This window comes from Rhineura floridana, chromosome 1 (genome assembly GCF_030035675.1).
Source record: "Rhineura floridana isolate rRhiFlo1 chromosome 1, rRhiFlo1.hap2, whole genome shotgun sequence".
Classification (NCBI taxonomy): Eukaryota; Metazoa; Chordata; class Lepidosauria; order Squamata; family Rhineuridae; genus Rhineura; species Rhineura floridana.
The window spans coordinates 290,119,482-290,139,078 of NC_084480.1; the positions used below are offsets into that span (position 1 = coordinate 290,119,482).

The 19,597-nt window shown below is 41.5% G+C and overlaps 1 protein-coding gene across 1 annotated transcript in view; it reads right to left on the bottom strand.

Moving 5' to 3' along the window:
• LRP12 (LDL receptor related protein 12) overlaps positions 1-19,044 on the bottom strand; it is a 351,165-nt gene extending 332,121 nt beyond the window's left edge. The window contains exon 1 of the mRNA XM_061604820.1: positions 18,642-19,044. Coding sequence (XP_061460804.1) covers positions 18,642-19,011 — 370 coding nt within the window. The 5' untranslated portion in view covers positions 19,012-19,044. The remainder of the gene's footprint in view (positions 1-18,641) is intronic.
• Between the last annotated feature and the right edge of the window lie 553 nt (positions 19,045-19,597).

Genomic DNA, 19,597 nt, shown 5'->3' on the forward strand with positions numbered 1-19,597 from the left:
AGCAGCATCCAGAGAGAGCTGGCTGATAGGGCAACCAACAAACCTGCGGGTGTGGGGAGGACCGGAACAAGGCACAGCCATTAACTGCCTGGGCCGCGTTCCCCTTACCTGGCAAGTCCTCCTCACAACACCATATCTCCCTCTACCCGTCACTACACTAATTGAGGGGCCCTCAAGACTCCCAACTTGGCTCTGAATCCTCTCTCCCAGGCACATGATTCAAGACCCACAAAAAGGCAAACAAAGCAGGAGCCACCTCAGTCAGCTGGCTTATGTATCCCCTCCAAGGAAGGGACAGGTGGAACAATATCAGCCACAGCTGGCTGAGTACCTGGGGACTGGTCCTGCAAGGTGCCAACCTGCAGAGCAGAAGCCCAAGAAGGAGAGGGCAGTGATGGTACCCAAAGTGCAGCTGTTAGCCCCACAAAATGCACTGGAGGATTGCAGAATCCTACACATCAGATTTGTGGGGTAAGGGTGCAGAGGGGAGGAGGTGCTGAAAGGTGTCTCCCTACCCCATCCCACTTACAGATGCCTTCCGCCAATGGATACCAACCATCAACTTTATTTTGTCAATTTGAAAAGCCTTCCAGTTCTTCCCAAAATGAATAACAATACAGGAAATGCCACACTGGATCCCACTGATGGTTCATGTAGCTCAGCATTCTCTACATACAGCAGCCAAAAAGAAACCTCAAAACACTTCATGAGATCAGTATGATCTAGTTAATATCTAGTTAATAATGCCGTTAATATCCTAAGTCAACAGCTGTGATGAATCTGAAAACATTTAAGTGTTTTTGCTTACCACAGCAAGAATTCAATAACAGATCTTTCCAGATGACTTTGTTAAAAAAGCCAGTAAACATTTATAGCAGATTTTAAGTAGAGACATTATTCCCTGTGTTGGAATTGTTTCTAGGATGTTTTGAAAGATTTTTTTTAAATATATATTTTTAAAAAAACATGTTTAAAAAATTAAAAGATTTTTTTAAAAGATGCTTTGTTTTTATGATGTTTTCTAGATATTTTTAGTGTTTTGTCATTTGTTTGCCACCCTGGGCCCCTTCTGGGAGGAAGGGTGGGATATAAATTTAGCATAATAATAATAATATAGTATTTAAGTTTATAAAGTACAGTGAAAAACTAAACTGGGTTCAAAATTAGGCAGCCACAATAGCCTAACAGGTACAGTGAACTGTCTTGAAATACCTAATCCTACTGCACTAGTGAAGTTAAGGAAGTATAGACCTGATCTGATAAGAGGTCATTGAGAGCAGTTTCTCTGGCAGGTAGTGAGGCATCACATCAGTTTGTTGGGTCCTGAAGACCCTCAGGCGTGGCTTTCAACTAGAATTGAGCTCTCAACCCCTTCAATTGTTTCCCCCTTGGCCCGTATCCTCTCACCCTTCCAAACTGGACAGAGACTGGAGTGCGATGGTGCACCTGCTGAAGACTGCAGTGGTGGAACCAGTATCAGCAAGTGAGCAACACTCAGGAATCTATTCATGCTTCTTCGCCATTCCCAAATGGATCAGCTCATTCCAAGCTGTCCTGGATTTGACACTTCTCAACCAGTCCATTGTTTACTGCAGGATGAAGACACTTTCCTACATCAAAGAAGCTCTGCCCAGGGGGATTTTCTCTCATCAATAGACCTGATGGAAGCTTACATCCACGTTCCGATTCAACTCTGTGTTACCTGAGGATCTCCTTTCAAGCATCACTTCCAACACAAGGCAATGCCCTTTGTTTTGATGTTGGCCCCCAGGGTGTTCATGAAAACCGTGGTCACCCTCATGGCCCACTACCAGCTGTAAGAGATTCACATTTATTCCTATTTGGACAACCTTCTGATTTGGTCGCCATCAGGCTATGGAAGATCTTCATATTTGTTCATCTTGCCTGAAGGATCTAGGCTTTCTAAGCAACGGCAGCAAGAGTCATCTACTTACTCCCCAACCCATTTATGAATCTGGGAGGGTTGATCAACACAGAATCTGATACAATTTTTCTATCTCCAGAATGGGTTGGCAAGATCCAAGTTGCAGGTCCATCTTAGTGAAGTCCTTGGTAGCTAGTGAGACTCCTAGGTATCATGATTTCTATTATTCTAGTCATTCCTTGGGTAAAGCACCACACTTGTCCTTTCAATGGGCTTTGCTTCCATTCTATTATCACATAGCATCCAAAATGTCATCTATACCTCCACATCTCCAGGGTGGTTCAACAATCTCTGACGTGGTGGCTTCATCCTTCGGTTCACTTTCAGGGAGTCCCTTATCAGACAGCCCTATCAGACTACTGACACCTCAGATGCCAGCCTATCTGGCGGGGGGCTCTCTGTGACAGCTTCATGGTCCAGAAAACTTGGTCTCCAGAATAATCACATCTCCAGTCAATTGTCAATTCAGATGGCTCTTTCCCAGATTCACAGTCTTAGTAGTGGAAGTGGTCAATGCTCTCTCCACTCCTTGGTCTTGGAGGGCCATGAATGCATTTCTTCCATTCCCTCTTCTTCCTCATGTGCTGAAGAAGGTCCAAGAGGAGCAACCAATGGTCTTGTTGGTGGCTCCATTTTGGCCCTAAAACCTTGGCTCTAGTCAACCTGGCAACATCTCCTCTCTGCCCTCTTCCCTGCTTGGCAAGATCTTCTGTCTCGGGGACAGCTTCTGCACCAGAACCCAGCTTTGTTGGACCTCTATGGTTGGAGATTGAGTGGAAATGCCTCATCAAGGCACACTTTTCTTCTTCAGTGATAAACACTTTCCTGGCTTCCAGACATTCTTCAACTAGTCACTCATTCTTCAATTAGTCACTTATATCACATGGAAAGTCTTATCCCGCTGCTCTGCCAAGAATGGAGTCCATCTGAAGAAGGCTGGTATAGCAAAACTTCTCTTTCCTTCAAGATGATCTATCCATTGGTTGTAAGCCAAATATTTTGAAATGCCAAGTGTCTTCCTTATCTGCTATACAGTCCAAAGGACCATGTCAAAGCCCTTGAATGCCAACCTTTCCTCAAGTGCTTCTTTTGTGGAGCCACGCTGTCATTGCCTCCAACTCAATATAGATTCCCCAGGTGGGATCTACTCAAAGTGCTATCATCCTTACAGAAACTTCTAAAGCCTGTCTCTACATTTGTTATCCTTCAAAGTCCTCTTTTTATTGGCTATCACCCCTGCTAGGAGGATCTCTGAACTAAATGCCCTTTCTGTTGCTAAACATCTGTGTGCTTTTCACAAGGATAGAGTTATTCTCCAAAGTAACCCCTTTTCCTTCCCAAGACTGTGTTTCCTTATCCTCCTTTCTTTTTGTCCATCTCTTCTTCTATCATGTGAAAAGGCTTGTCATTCACTAGATATGAGGAGGGCACTGAAGGTTTACATTTTTCAAACCAAACCTTTCTGCCAATCTGATTCACTGTTCGTGCCTTTTCACCCTTCCTTGTTGGGGAAAAAGTCTCTACTTCTTTGATCCACTCTATTCAGTTGGCTTAAGGCCTGCATTTCCCTAGCATATACCTGTCTGAATCTACAGCTCCCTGCTATGATCCTGGTGCATTCTACTAGGGCAGAAGCCACTTCAGTGTCCTTATGGAGTGGCAATGTGGGCTAGCCCTATCACGTTCATTAATCATTACAATATAGATGTTTATGCCTTGGCCAAGGCAGGTTTTGGGAGGAGGCAACCCACTTTGTCATTGTTATTCTCCCACCCTATATGGGTCAGCTTGTGTATGTCACACCTGAGATCATCTTACATGCGCTGGAGAAGAGAACTTTGCTTTTACCATGAAAGTCTTCTACTTGCATGTAAAAATGATCTCAGGGTCTCTCCCTAAGTACTATGGGCTGCCTATGGTCTCAGTATGTGCTACCTGACACCTTTTCCTTTTAAGCAGAGAGTGCCTAGTTTTTTGTTGTTACATGTTATAAATAATAAATGCATTCGTGGTTTCTATTTGTACTGTCTATGTTCTGGTTATGGCTTGTCATGAAAGAAATGTTCCCTAAGCATAAGGAGAAACACACACACTTTAAAAAGTCAGTTTTTTAACCATGTTAGGTGGATAGAAAAATTTTGAACCTTGTATCTCACCAAATAAGGTAATATAATAGTTAAATAAAAAGAATTCCAAAACAGGTATTCTCACTTAACACCCTGATTACCTATTTTAACAAAATAAAAAACAGCTGCTGAGATTTTTTTAAAGTTCCTATCCTACAACTCACTAAATAAGCCATGAAATAAAAGTTTGGAGTCGTCAACAATGCCTCAAGCCCAATTCGTATTAGTTCAGTTTAAAGTTTATGCTTGTTAAAAACACTTGCTACCTTTGAATTTACCACCATCTGCCATAATATTGAATTTTTTTAAAAAAAGTGCTGAATTCACCATACACAACTATAACCACTTAAAACATGTTTGCTCAATATGTTTTAATTGCATCTATGTATTTGTCACTTCCAACATACTGTACTGTACAATACATTAATCATTTGTAATGCCCATGGACAATCTAAAACAAGTTTCCAGAGGAATCAAATACATGCTGGCTGATCTCTGTGTTTAGTGGAGATAGAAAGTGGACTCCAATATTATGTTAGATAGACACAGGTGGAAAAATACTTCCCAAGAGACTTATAGACCTCAGAGCTTCTACTCTGCCCTTCCTTTGAGAAACAATATATACCAGCATCCCAGACACTGTCCTTTAGCAATAATAATAATAAATTTATTTTGGTTCAAGACCAGCAAAGTCCTTTAGCAATGAAATATCATCATGTATCCTTAGGCCATTCTCTAAAAATATTGCTGTATTTTTATCCTCCCCATGCCCCACTTCACTGTACAGGACATTTTTCATCTTTTTTTTAAACTATAGTGGCTTTTCTTGTATGACAGTGGAAGGAGAGAAGAAATATGACAAATAACTGCTATTAAAGAAAAAAATTAAAACCAGTGATGTCACAGTTCATTATTACCTGGTTTGGAATACAAATTTACTCATCTCATTATGCTAGGTGTAAAGTGAAATTCAGCAAATGAAGTTCCTTACCTTACAGCATGATGATGAAAAACTGCCTGGATGGACTAAAACCTCTGTCTTTTTCTGGGTAGGTATGGAAGGAGGAGCGAGTGACAGAGGTAGGAGAAAGGGGTGGGAAAATCCCTTACTACCTTGTAGAAGGTGGCAAAGTTCAAAAGGGTACAAATTCCTATACGAGTGGCCTGCTTAGAGTGTGAATTTCTTCATTTAGGGAAAAAAGGCTTTGTCTTAACCCAGCAGCAAAAAAGTCCCCAGGGGAAGAGGATGGGGGGGGCTTTATTGCAGTAGGGCTTTCTGAGTCAGTTATGCAGGTGTCAATGAGTGTCACTTTTAAGGGAGAGAGGGTGTGTGTAGGCATATGTGATGCATAAAACAGCCTAAGGACTCACAATTTAGATGTTTTACAAAATAATTTAAAAGTTTTGAAGAATTTTATTTACAATCACCAAGCCAATACTCAAGAGCTGCTTGTAAAAACCTAAGAACATAAGAGTCTGCTGGATCAGGCCAGTGCCCACCTAGTCCAGCATCCTGTTCACACACTGGCCAACCAGATGCCTGTGAGAAGCCTGCAAGCAGGACCTGAGTGGAAGAGCACTCTCCCCTCCTGCAGTTTCCAGCAACTGGTATTCAGAAGCATACTGCCTCCAACATACTGCCAAATATGGAGGCAGAGCACAGCCATTATGGCTTGTAGCCACTGATAGCTTTGTCCTCCATGAATATGTCTGTTCTCTATTCTGAATATCCTCTTTCAAAGCCATCCAATTTGGTGACCATCACTGCCTCTTGTGGGAGCAAATTCCATAGTTTAACTATGAACTGTGTGACGAAGTACTTTTATCTGTCCAGCATTCAGCTTCATCAGACGTCCATGAGTTTTCAGTGTTATGGAACAGGGAGGAAAACATTTCTTTATCCGCTTTCTCCATGCCATGCATAATTATATGTACTTCCATTATGTTACCTTTTACTAACCTTTTCTCTAAACTAAAAAGACCCAAATACTGCAACCTTTCCTCAAAGGGGAGTTGGTTGCCCTTTTCTGAACATTTTCCAGCTCCACAGTATCCTGGTGAGGAGACCAGAACTGTACACAGTAAAACAAAGAAAGAAAATAAAGAAAACCATACAGCACTGGCTGCCGACCAAAAACCAAAAACCTTATCAAAACAAGTTTGGCAAGTAAGATATCAACTTGGGGTTAGGGGCATTTCCTGAAAAATTTTGCAGGAAACATTTAGCAGCTTTTCAGTCTTTTTAAAAAAAAACTTTTTAGATTTGCAATTAGAAAACATACTTAAGATTTTTATGGGAACACTTTAAAAAACATATAGCCTTGTATATCTTATCCACAGAGAACTCCTATTGAAGTCAATGGGAATTCCGGTTACCTTAAAAACATGAGAAAACCTGTTAGAACCAGTTATTCTCCATAGCCAACATGATACAAACTAATAAAATATGACCTAGGTTTCTTTCTTACTAAGATAAATATCTGTGCAGGGGGCTATTGCCTCAAATATCACAAAGCCCTACCACACTTATTAAATGAAACTGTAGCAAAATTTCCACCCAGTGCTTGTATTTGTGGACACTCTGCTAGCATACATCAACAAAGATCCATTCACCAAAAAGGTGAATGTTTTCATTGTCCACAGAAGCTTTAGCTATCTACACAGGCTTGCCACAAAATATTTAAGAACAAGTTATTCCATTCATTGAATGAAGGAGGGTTTTCAAATCTTTTAATCAGGTGTGTGTGCGCGAAGGGTTTCATCCACTTGCAAAGAGCACAGAAAGGAGGTGATTGAATAGTTTATGGACGGAATGCAAGAACTAAAGCTACATTGTGAGTATAGGTACAGTCGCAATCTATAATCCCCCTTCACTTGCACCCTGAGCATCTAAGGAGACAAAAATACCTTACTACTTGTAGACAATATATATTAACTCAAAATCATCAATACAACAAACCACAGTTTAAAATTATAAAACATATCACTAAAAGCTAGGTATTAAAGTCAGCAAATCCTTAATGAAATATACATCTTTAACAGAAGCTGAAACACAATTAAGGTTGGCACCTGTCATACTTTGGGAGGGAGGATTTCAAAGGCCACAACAGAAAAGGTCCTCTCCCTTGTTGCTGCAAGATCTACATCTACAGGTGAACAACCAGGAGGGCCTCATCTGTAGATCTTAATGAATGGGCAGGGCAGTATGGGAGAAGTGCTCCCATATTAAGGGGGAAAGAAACATAAACTTGGCAGTAACGACTAACAAAGGCTTGTGCCCAGTAATGTAGGAAGGAATCAGATGATCTTCAATGTCTGTATACTAATGCCCAGAGTATGGGAAACAAACAGGATGAATCTTAATACAGGAGAGTAAATATGACTTGATAGGTATAACTGAAACTTGGTGGGATGACTTCCATGACTGGAATACAGCGATTGAAGGACATAACCTGTTCAAAAAGAACAGAAGCAATAGAAAGCGAGGCAGAGTCACACTATGTTAAAAATATATATCCCTGCACAGAAATACAGGAGGATGCGCTTGGTAGCTCCACAAGAGTATCTGGATTAAAATAAATGGGGCAAGGAATAAATGGAACATGGTGGTTGGAGTCTACTACCGACCATCCAATCAAGGAGAAGACTTTTGCAAAGCAAATTACCAATGTTTCGAGGAGGCATGATGTACTAGTAATGGGGGACTTCAATTACCCTGATATCCGTTGGGAGACAAATTCTGCCAAACACAGCGCCTCCAAGAAATTCCTGACTTGTGTTGGAGATAACTTTCTTCTACAGAAAGTGGAGGAAACAACTAGAGCAGTGTTTCCCAAACTTTCAACATGCGCATACCCCTTTTGAGACACTGATTTTACCGTCATACCCAACTTTCACAAAAATAATTGGGAGAGGGGTAAGGTATAATAACACATTCGTAATTCCTATAATTTTATATGAAATGTTTGTAAAAAAAAATAAATACAAAGTAATAAACATTTTAATAATAGAAATAATATTTATATAACAAAAATATATATTCAAAATATAGAAATAATTCATATACTAATAATTAAAATAACTATTATTAAAAAAAACCATTCTGGAAATAAAGACCCAGAGGGGACCTGTGACGCCCTTCCCTGGCTCTCCCTGTCAGGTTCCTACCTGCTCGTGGCTACTGCCTTTCACTAGGCACCACCAGGGACTCCACCAGTCCGGACTGTCCTTTTTTATGGCTTCTCTCTCTGCTCTAGCACACATCTCAATAGATCCCCCTGCTAGGCAGCACCACCAGTCACGTTCTACAACCAATGTTCCCAGAGACCTTGCCTGAGTCTCTCTATCCGGTTACATTCGTGACTGCGTGCCTATGCTGTTCCCAACCCCCTTGTATCAATGCAGATAACTCATAACTCGGGGTTGCTCTGGATACTTATAATGTTATCTTCTCCTCTTCACCGCTGCCACCATTTGGTACTGTTTTCCTTCAGCCTTGGTTATTACCTTACCCTCCCTTCTGGTCTGTGAAACCCCAGCCAAGGATCAGGCCTTCGGTAAACCAAAATAGTATTTATTAAATAACATTAATAACAAGATAACTTTGATAATGATCTACAAGCTTATGGTTTCATCTATTACTGTGATATTTGACTTATTACTAATCCGAACTCCACCTCCCTCTTTCTCCACACTCTCCTGACATACACCAACTCACACCCACCTCCAAACTCCACCAAAACAACCCACTCACGTCCACCAAACACCTCTCAAACAACCCACTCACGTCCACCAAACACCTCTCAAACAACCCACTCACGTCCACCAAACACCTCTCAAACAACCCACTCACGTCCACCCAGATTCAACTGTCATCCTTCCATTTATACTCTCAGCCATCCAAACACTCAGCCAATCATCCAGCATTCTACTGCTCATTTACTCCCCCCTCCTCTTTCATTCCACTTACCACATATCTTCTATACAAACAGCACTTACCATATATACATTAATACAGGAACATCACAGGACCCCCCAAAACCGGAAACTCCAGCCAAAAATCATGCAGCATGCAGCGGGTTTACAGAGGCAGCGCTTGCCTGGGCTGGAGGTTTGAATCTCCCACTCTTTGGCTGCAGAGCGGTTTTTCCCCCCATCCTGCCTGGGAAGCCACTCAGGTACGCAGCCCAAGAGCAGGCAGGGGATTCAAACCTCCTGCCTAAAATTCACAGCTGATGAGCGGGCAGGCCAGGCAGGATGGGGGGGGAAACCGCTCTGCAGCCGAAGAGCAGGAGATTCCCCAAGAGGGAAGTGGCTGGCGAGATGGCCGCTGTAGGTCTGAAGATAGAGAAAAAAACCAACTTCCCCGCTTCCTGGTGTGAACATTTTTGTAATCGAGCATACGCATAAATATCTTTGTGGCACCATCTGCCTGTTTGTAGAAGCATTTTTTGGTGGCCAAAGTCATTGCAAGGGAGTCCGAGTCTTATGAGAAACTGGAGGGGTGCACAAAAAGAAAAGGAATGCATTGACAGCAAAAGAGACTACGTGTTGAATAACATCGGGATAAACCACTGTTATTATATTGATCTTCCCTCACATGATTGTGTGAGAAACTGGAGAAATCACAAGAACTGTATTTTCTCTTAGAAGAACACACACACATGTTTTTTGCCACTAAAACCCAATGGTAAAGTACAAAAAAAAAAATTTGGCCGCATACCCCTTGAAACCCTTTCGCGTACCACCAGGGGCACGCGTACCACACTTTGGGAAACACTGAACTAGAGGATCAGGTATCCTTGACTTGATTCTAACCAATAGACAAGACATGATGGATGATGTGGCAGTTATGGGAACTCTGAGGGAAAGTGACCATACTATACGTTGGTTCTTGATTTTAAAGGAAGCAAAAGCTGAGAGTCGCCATACGCATACCTTGGAAAGCCAATTTTAATAAACTCAGAGCAATGATAAGATTCCATGGCAAGCGACCCTAATGAGAAAAGGAGTCCAAAATGGGTGTGAATTTCTAAAAAAGGAAATTCTAAAGGCACAATGGCAAACAATTCTGTCAAGGAAAAAAGGTGGAAGACAGCAGAAGAAAAAAGCTTAGAGGTGACCTGAAAACAAAAATGGACACATACAGGAAGTGGAAGAAAGAGTACAGATAGGTAGCACAGAACTGCAGGGATGGTGTCAGGAAGGCTAAAGTTGAGAATGAGCTGAGGTTAGAGAGAGATGCCAAAAGCAACAAAAAAGCTTTCTTCCATAGTAAAAGACAGAGAAAAGAAACGGTGATACAGCTACTCAATTAAGATGGCAAAATGATAACAGATGACAAAGAAAAAGCAGAAATGCTCAATTCCTACTTTGGCTCAGTCTTCTCCAAAAGAGAGTCTATGACCCTCCTGGCAAATGTGAAGTTGAAGGGGCAGGATTACACCTTGAGATTGATATACAAATAGTCAAGGAATACCTAATCACTTTGAACGTGTTCAAATCTCCTGGGCCCAATGAACTGCATTCTAGAGTATTGATGGAACTGGCTGAGGAACTCTCAGAACCACTGTCTTTGTGAAATCTTGGAGGATGGGTGAAGTGCTGGATTACTAGAGGAGGACTAAACCCTGTCTTCAAAATAGGGCAAAAAGGAGGAAGTTGCAAATGATACAAAATTGGGAAGGATAGCTAATACCTTGGAAGACAGAAACAAAATTCAAAGGGATCTTGCTGAAGCAATGAAATTTACCACAGATAGGACAACATCAAAAGTTGTAGCTGGTTTATGATGCAATCCATGCCTTACGGCATTACATGATTAAAGGTACCATGGTTCAGCAGCTATTGCTGTTGGGCTTTTCTCCAGCCCCCTCCTCACAAATGCCATATGTCACTTACATTGATGGGGCCCAAAACTTATGAGTGTCGTGACTGAAGTACTAGCCTTTTAAAACTATTAATGTCTCTAATAACACACTTAATTTCATTGAACAACTATTAATTGGCCTGACCCTAAAGGTACTGCATGGATGTTAATCCCATGGCAATTAATATTTACTTTCACACAATGCCCTGAGGATTGTAATCAGAATGTGATTTTTTAAATAGGGCCACATTGTGAGAGCTAAGAAGCAATCAGCAGAAGAGATCCTAGAAGTCTTCCTTGTAAGAGGCTGCAAAAGCTTTCCTGCAATAAAAAGGACTAGAAATTTAATAATTATACCGCTGTTACTGAAAAGTGGTATCACAGATAAAATGCACAGAAGGTCAAATGATCGGTATAACATTAATAGTCTGGCAAACCTAACTAACATATGCAGGTGGCAGATGAATCTGCAACAAAGGCAACCAAGGTTTATAGACCTTAAGTATTCTTATCTAGAAAGTAACCAGTAAACCTTGTAACAGAAGCATGGTCTGAAATACAGTAGGGCCCCACTCGTATGGCGGGTTACGTTCCGGACCCCTGCCATAAAGCGGAACTCATTGAATAGAATGGTGCGCGATGCCCGAAAACTGCCGTAAAAGCAGAACAAGCTCTGAATGAGTGGGGCTTTAGTCTAATTGCATCTAATTGAGACCGCCGCATTAGCGAATTGCTGTAAAGCAAAGCGCCGTAAAGCGGGGCCCTACTGTATTCAAACAAAAGTTTAAACACATCAGATTATATTATTTATAAAGGAATTTATATGCTGTTACTTGGGGACTAGCCCATCCAAGGCAGCTTACAATATCATAAAAACAATATAATGTAAAAATTAACAATGGCAGCAGTATTAACAATCATCTAAAGATACAGGCCAGATCAAACAAGCAAAAAGCGCCAATACAAATTGGTTAGCAAAGCTATCCATCTAAAACAAAGCTCTGAGAAAATGATCATTTAGGAAAAAGCCATCAAGATGCATTTTTACAGTCCACTAACCACCAATCAGCTTGATGACTTAGACAGCAATCCATTTACTTGGAGGTAAGTCCCAATGAACCCAATGGAGCTTACTTCTAAGTAGACATGTATTGGATTGCAGCCTTAGAGGTGTTTTTCCCCACCAGTCACCAATAAGTTGTAGAGATCAGGTTCTGATTTTTGTTTTTATTGCTAACCTCCACTTTAAAATAATATTTTCCCCTCAGTTTGTTTTTCCACCCATCATACCACTCAAAACCTTTTATTTTTCTAAACCAGTTAACCTTTCAGTAACATGGGACAAAACAGACTAGAGTACTAGGTTTAACATTTTAAAAAGTTATTATAAATTTACTGAAGCTTATTCTTAATATTAACAGATTAGTGTTTATTTAAAGGATTACTTATAAGGCTTCTGGTTTTACTTAGCTACTGTTACTTTTAATCATACTACATAAGCAATAGGGTTTGTTGTAGTTATCTGCCTTCAAGTCAATTACAACTTATGGCAACCCTGTGAATCAGCAAGACACATAGCTGGTATAGCACAGTGGGGAGGACAGCCTGGCTGGGAGTCCAGAGTCTGTGAGTTCAAATCCCCGCTCGTGTCTCCTGGGTGTCAAGCGCCAGCTAAAGATCACCCCCACAGTGAGTGGCTCAGGGGTTACATGCCCTGCCACCTGGGCAGCCGTGGGCAACCTGCATAGTCCCAAGGAGCCCAGTTGCCTCCAGCTGGCAGTTGCGGACAAGGAAGGGGCTGGCTTGTGCAGCTGTGGCAAGCTGAGCAGGCCCTAGCTAGCTGGGAAGGACTAGCCTCAGAGGGAGGCAATGGTAACCCCCCTCTGAATACTGCTTACCATGAAAACCCTATTCATAGGGTAGCCATAAGTCAGGATCGACTTGAAGTCAGTCCATTTCCATTTTATGAATCAGCAACCTCCAAGTGGCTGCCTTTATGGAATCAATCCATCTCATTTGGCCTTCCTCTTTTTCTACTCCCTTCTATTTTTCCCAGCATTATTGTATTTTCTAGTGAATCACGTCTTCTCATTATGTCTCCAAAGTATAACTTCAGTTTCATCATTTTAGCTTCTAGTGACAGTTCTGCTTTAATTTGTTCTAACACCCAATTATTTGTCTTTTTCACGGTCCATGGTATGCGCAAAGCTCTCCTCCAAACATCACAATTCAAATGAGTTGATTTTTCTCTTATCCACTTTTTTCACTGTCCAACTTTCACATCCATACATAGAGATCGGGAATAACATGGTCTGAATAATCCTGACTTTGGTGTTCAGTGATACATCTTTGCATTTGAGGACCTTTTCTAATTCTCTCATTGCTGCCCTCCCCAGTCTTAGCCGCCTTCTTATTTCTTGACTATTGTCTCCATTTTGGTTAATGACTGTGCCAAGGTATTGATAATCCTTGACAAGTTCAATGTCCTCATTGTCAACTTTAAAATTACATACATCTTCTGTTGTCATTACTTTAGTCTTCTTCAGCTTTAGTCCTGCTTTTGTGCTTTCCTCTTTAATTTTCATCAGCATTCGTTTCAAATCATTACTGGTTTCAAGCAATAGGGTTACTGTCCCTTTAAGAAGGTAGCTTTGTGAGGTTACAGAGTCACCCGAGAAGCCCTTATCAGTTATCCTGCAACTCTCTTTCCCCAGTAATCACACAACTCACTATACCCAGAGGACTTAAGGGCAGTCTTTATCTTGGTACTCACTTCATGCACCCTGGCATCTCTCAGGATTGCAGCTGCGGTCCTCAACCTGGTCCAACAACAACTGTATCCTCAGGTTCACAGCAACCAGCTGTCACTTGACACTAGCTCTTTCTCAGTCCGCTGCAGAGCCCTGCTCACTTCTTAGCAGACCTCTTTCAGCTCTTTGCCCCAGAGGTATCAGCTCGAGCTGGATATTCAGCTTCCCTTCTGATCCCAAGCTCTCCTGCTGTTCCTGACTCCCTTTGGGCTTCCCTAAGCCTCTTCTGAACCTCTTCCTAATCCCTTACCATTCAACTCCATGTCCAATAGCTATTCCCTCTGACCAGTACTGACCTGCCTTTCCATTTACAACTTAACAGCCCTCCACCCCCTGCCTCTACCAAACACTACCATTTGGCTGAAATTCTACCCTTTTATTGGTGTATAATTATGAGTCAATAAGATGTCCACTAACTGACCAATTAAAAATGACATCCTTTTGATGCCTTTGATTCTGAATATAAAACCAGAACCCTCATCAGAGAAAGAGATAGGACGCTGCGTTATACTGAAATCAGACCATTTGTCTACCTAGCTCAGCACTGTCTACTTGTCAGGATTTCAGGCAGGGGACATCCCCAGCCCTTCCTAGAGTTGCCAGGGATTGAATGTTGGACCTTCTACATGCAAGGCAGATACTCTGTCACTGAGCCACAGCCCCCTCCACCAACACAGTCATCCCCTTGTTGACACTAGGCTACAGTGACAATTTAACTGACACTTTGCTGCCTGAGGGTCTGCCTTTGATACAAATATTCCTCTGCCTCCTGCAGTTAACCCTTTATATAAATCATATTTGAAATAACATTCTTATAACAAACCCCAACCACATTACACACTATTTCTCCACACCAACTGACACTACTACATGAAGGTATCATTGAATCAAGAACACAAAAAGAATAGTGACCTAGAAGAATAACCGGTAAATTTTCAAATACATATATGATACATTAATAATAAAATATTAAACACAATGGGTGATATCAAATTAAGTCGTATCTTCATATGGCAGGGTCAGTTGGCATGGAGAAATTGGAATCCTCCTGCAACTGCTAGAGCTACACTGGATCTTGTTTTCTTTATATTTTTTATATATGTTTTTCATCTTCTGTATATTAACAAAAGCACTTTATCCAAGACTTGACTTGTACAGCACTTTCAGAATTTTTAATATGGTGTGTTGCGTCTGTTCTAAACACTTCCGTTTAAGAAAAATGTTGACAAAACAGACTGAAAAAACAATAACCAAGATCGCAAATGTTTTTGTCAGGAATGCTTAAGTATAGTGTGCTCTGTTGGGACCTGGACTAAAATGATCTATGGGAGTGCTTTCAAGTGCATGAACATAATTATATTTATCTTTATGTCCATTTTGAAAACAGTGGGTTTCTTAAAAATCAAGCTCCTATTGGCTTTAATATGAAGAGCAGATATTCAGCTTTAGCCAATGGCCTGAAGGATCAGTTGGTAGCCCAACTTTTCTACCAGCCTTCTCTAGTCCTTTATCAACAGCAATAGTGTTTTTTAAAAGTCTTACTTCCGATAGATTTTGGAAGTACCTAAGGCCACTTATACATAAGATATTCTTACGGATATGATCTTACTGGTGCCAAGATTTTCTGCATTGTATATTTGTTTCTTTCCAATCTTAATAAGAGATCTATTTTGTTATCATGCATCTTGTTTCAGTGAACATATTGTTTTAATATGTTTTAGACTTGTTAAGATGTTTTAGATTGATTTTTAGTGTTTTTGTTCGCCACCCTGGTCTCCTTCTGTGAGGAAGGGCAGGATAGAAATTTAATAAATAAATAAACATATGCCTAAAACTGATCACTTTACCTATGTTATTCAATTTTTCTTATGGAGGTGTTTTAAATTTCATTGCAGGATTTCACTTCATATATGAATAAACAGCACTTCATTTACTCACTGGACTGAGGACAACTTGGACTTCACAATGTCATTGTAAGATAGAAAGGTCAATATTTCTCATGTAATATCAGAGGGAAATAACCTTGAAACAAAGTGCTTGCCCAAGATCATAACCAAGGTTAGATTTATCTACAATAAGACTGATTGCTTCAACATTGGGTGCACATAAAAAAGGAATTAAAAGTAACTGATGTTTAAGTGAGCTGTTAAGAGATCCTTAGTGCTTCCCCACCTCAGAGAATGACAATTATCAAGCGTTCCATTGGCAGAAGTAATGACTATTAATCTTAAATCTGTAGTATCATTAAACTCATATGAGTTACCACCTCCACACCAAGTGTATGAAAACAGATCCAACATTTTCATTCCTTCAGGCTGCTGAAGATCTGAGCAACAACAGAGAGCACAACTTGCAGATATACAACACACTCTTCCTTCTCATACATCTGGTAAATGAGGATTTATGAAAGAGTTCTTGGGTTAGTTAACAAGTGATTTTTTTGGTGGGAAAATCCATTATATTTTTCCTTCTAAAAAGACCCATCTAAGTTTAAAATGAAATATGTTTCACTTATCACTTAAAAGTGAATCCATGATCCTGTATCAAGTACACTGAAGCACAGCCTGGTTTTCTATCTAAAAAGGGGGGCGGGGGACATAGTGAAAAGTACCCTTGACTTTTAAGGTCAAGTGTAATAGTACAGTAAGTCACATCTTCATTATCATAGCAAGTTTTATTATTACCACACAGAAGCAGCTGACCCAGTGGGGCAGAGCCACAGCAATAGCCTCCAGGCAGTAGCATTGCTGCCACATACCAAAAGGGATACCAGCAAAGTCAAACCAATGCTCGTACTGGTGTGCCCACAGTTCCTAGTGCCTTCTGCCTCCAGGTACACAGGAGCAATACCACTGCTAGGAGGTTACTGCTGAGACTGACCCACTGGATCAACCAGACATCATTAACATTTACTTTCCAGCATATGGAGAAACACTACTTTTATCTAGTAATTAATAAAAGTTCTGGGTGCTTAGCTGTCATCTAGCACACTTAACTTTGTACTGGTTTATAGTTCTTGTCTTGAAACAAGCCATTTTGCTTAGCATCCTTTCATATACACAGAAAAAAGACAATTCATTTTACAATTATGGGCTTGTCTATAAGCCAATGGTATAAAAGGCACGTGTGCCAAATGACCAGTTTCTGAATGTATAATACCTAGAGTAACGTCATAACCTAGGATAATATAAATGGTTTATTGAGTCACACACTAATGTGTTAATTGCTATAGCAATCAATTATAATGCACTTTTGTTCAGGAAATGCATGAATTCAGACAAGGCAAACTGGGAATTAACAGACAGCAACCAGGATGCCCAGATCTCAAATAAACTTAGAGTGTATTATTCAGTCATCCAATCCCTTACATCAGATCTCTGTGTGGACACAGACCTAAGAGAAGTTCCACAATTTGGAATAACCTTTAATGAGCATCCTGACACCCCTCCTGGATTCCTGATCATGTAAACCAATCCCTCAAGAGAATTTGAACCTAGGTCTATTGTCTCAGGGTCTTTACTTTTTACCTGTTGGACTACAGCGAGTCTTACAAATTGTTAAACAGCATACAACCAACTTACACAAATATCTATCTCTTATACAGTAGTGTAAAAATTAAGCTTTCCCTAGTGCATTGTTACACATTACAGTGAAGGCCTCCCCTTGCACAAAGAAACTATGGTGACACAAGAAAGACCTCACTGTTGTAGAGCTCAATAATATTAAGACATATTAATATATCTTTCACTGTCAAATATACACAATCTATTTAAATAAAGTATGCAGTGGAACTTTACAATTTAGAACCATCATTTGTTTGCATTCTAGGGAAAACTATGGGCTAAAACACCTAATAAGAATATAAACAAGGCCACTGCAATTTCAAAATCTGAGCTCATTTGCACTATTACAACTATGAAATGAATTTCTATGAAACTGCATGTCTTACATATGTTATGTAGTTATGATGTTAAAAAATCTATGAAAGATGACAAATAAATGAAGGAGCAAACCATTAAGACCTTTAGAGGTATGCTATGGAGTACAGGCCTCATTCCAATTTAGCAATTTTAATATTTACATCTTACATAGCCACCTCTTAAAAGTGTGGGGAAAGGCCATAGCTTAGTGGTAGAGTATCTGATTCAGTTTCCAGCATCTCCAAGTAGGGCTCGGAGAGACCTTTGTCTGAAACCCTGGAGAACTGCTGCAGTAGACAATAAGGACCTATATGGACCAATGGTCTGACTTCGTGTACAAGGCAGCTTCTGCTGTTCCTAAGCAGGTGGGAAGAGCCGCATTTGAGAAGAAAATACTATAGTGCAGTCAGGCATCACTCGTTTTCAGCCAGTAGGCTTACATATACATCTTTTAACTGTGAACTTCGATTACTCTTTTCCATCCCTCTCCTATGACCTGACACGTTACTCCCCATCTTTGGAATGTGCAGGCACGTTGTGTGTGGACAAGAGATATACACACAAACAATGAGGCAGATAGCTGGGCCCAGGGCCCAGCCCTCGGTTTAACAAAACCTCGGTGAAGTCTTCAGTTTTGCTGATTTAAAACGACAAAATATCGTCGGTACTGATGCCAAAAGAACATAAATAAACAGAATGAAAAAGATGGTGAGGGGGCTTCCACCCTCAGCTCTGAGGAAGAAAGAGAGAAGGATGGCAAGCCAAGAACGGCAGTGATGGCAAAAAGAAAAATAAATCAACCTTTTCTAAAAAGCAAACTGGGGCAACGGTGGAGGGTGCTTTGTCTCTCCCCGCCCCCTACCATATTTATAAGGCCAGCGGAGGGCTGGGGGGACAAAGGAAGAGAAGGGGAAAATGGAGCTGGCTGGGTTTTTCGTCCCCTTCTTCTAGCTCAAAGAGACTAATACCTACCACAGCAGGAGGCGACGAGGAGCAGAAACTGCGCTGACCTCCAAGCAAGGGACCCTTCTGTGCTCCAGCAAGGGGCCATAACACCGCCACGGGGAAAAGATGAAGAAGAAGCCGGAGTTGCCGTCGGTGAGACCCCCACGGCAAGAGTTTCCGCTGCGGGAGGGCCCAGGCGTCGCCGCACCGGCGAAGACTCAGCAACCACCACCCCCTCCCGCGCTCGCTCTGTCCTCAGCCACCCGCTGTTCTGGGAGCCATGGGCGGCTGCGGCTCGGCTGCGACTACCGCCGGGCTCGGGCCTCCTCTCCTCTCCGGTCTCCGTCAGCGCTCTTCTCCGGCGGGCAGGAGGGACTCCGCCGGCGCATCTGCGCATTAGAAAGCCGAGCCACCGTCTCAGAAAGCGGCTTCGCTGGGCGGGGAGAGAAAGAGGGAGGCCCAGTCCCTCGCGAAGGAGGAGACTTCATGACAGCGGCTGGCTGTGGTCTCCACTGAAGCGTCTTACCCTCGTTTTCTTTCTTTCCTCTTACAGAGTGACCCTTTAACTTGAAAAAGCAAAACAAGGGGGGGGTGTTAATCAGAAGTAGCTCAAATACGGTTAATGCATTTGGTTTGAAAATGGAACTGTACTGCCTTCAAGTCAATTCCGACTTATGGGCGATCCTATGAAGAGGGTTTTCATGGTAAGCGGTATGAGGGGGTTTACCATTGCCTTCCTCTGAGGCTGAGAGGCAGTGACTGGCCCACGGTCACCCAGCGAACTTCATGACTGTGTGGGGATTTGAACCCTGGTCTCCCAGGTCGTAGTCCCCACTAAATGCGTTGCGGCTTAAAGTTGTGCAACTGGATCCTTGTGTATGTTTACTCGTAAGCAAGTCCCATTATTGTCAATGAGGCTTATTCTCTGCAGTGTTTAGAATGTTTTCCTGAGGGTTTGAGGGAAACAATACCCTAGGGAAGCC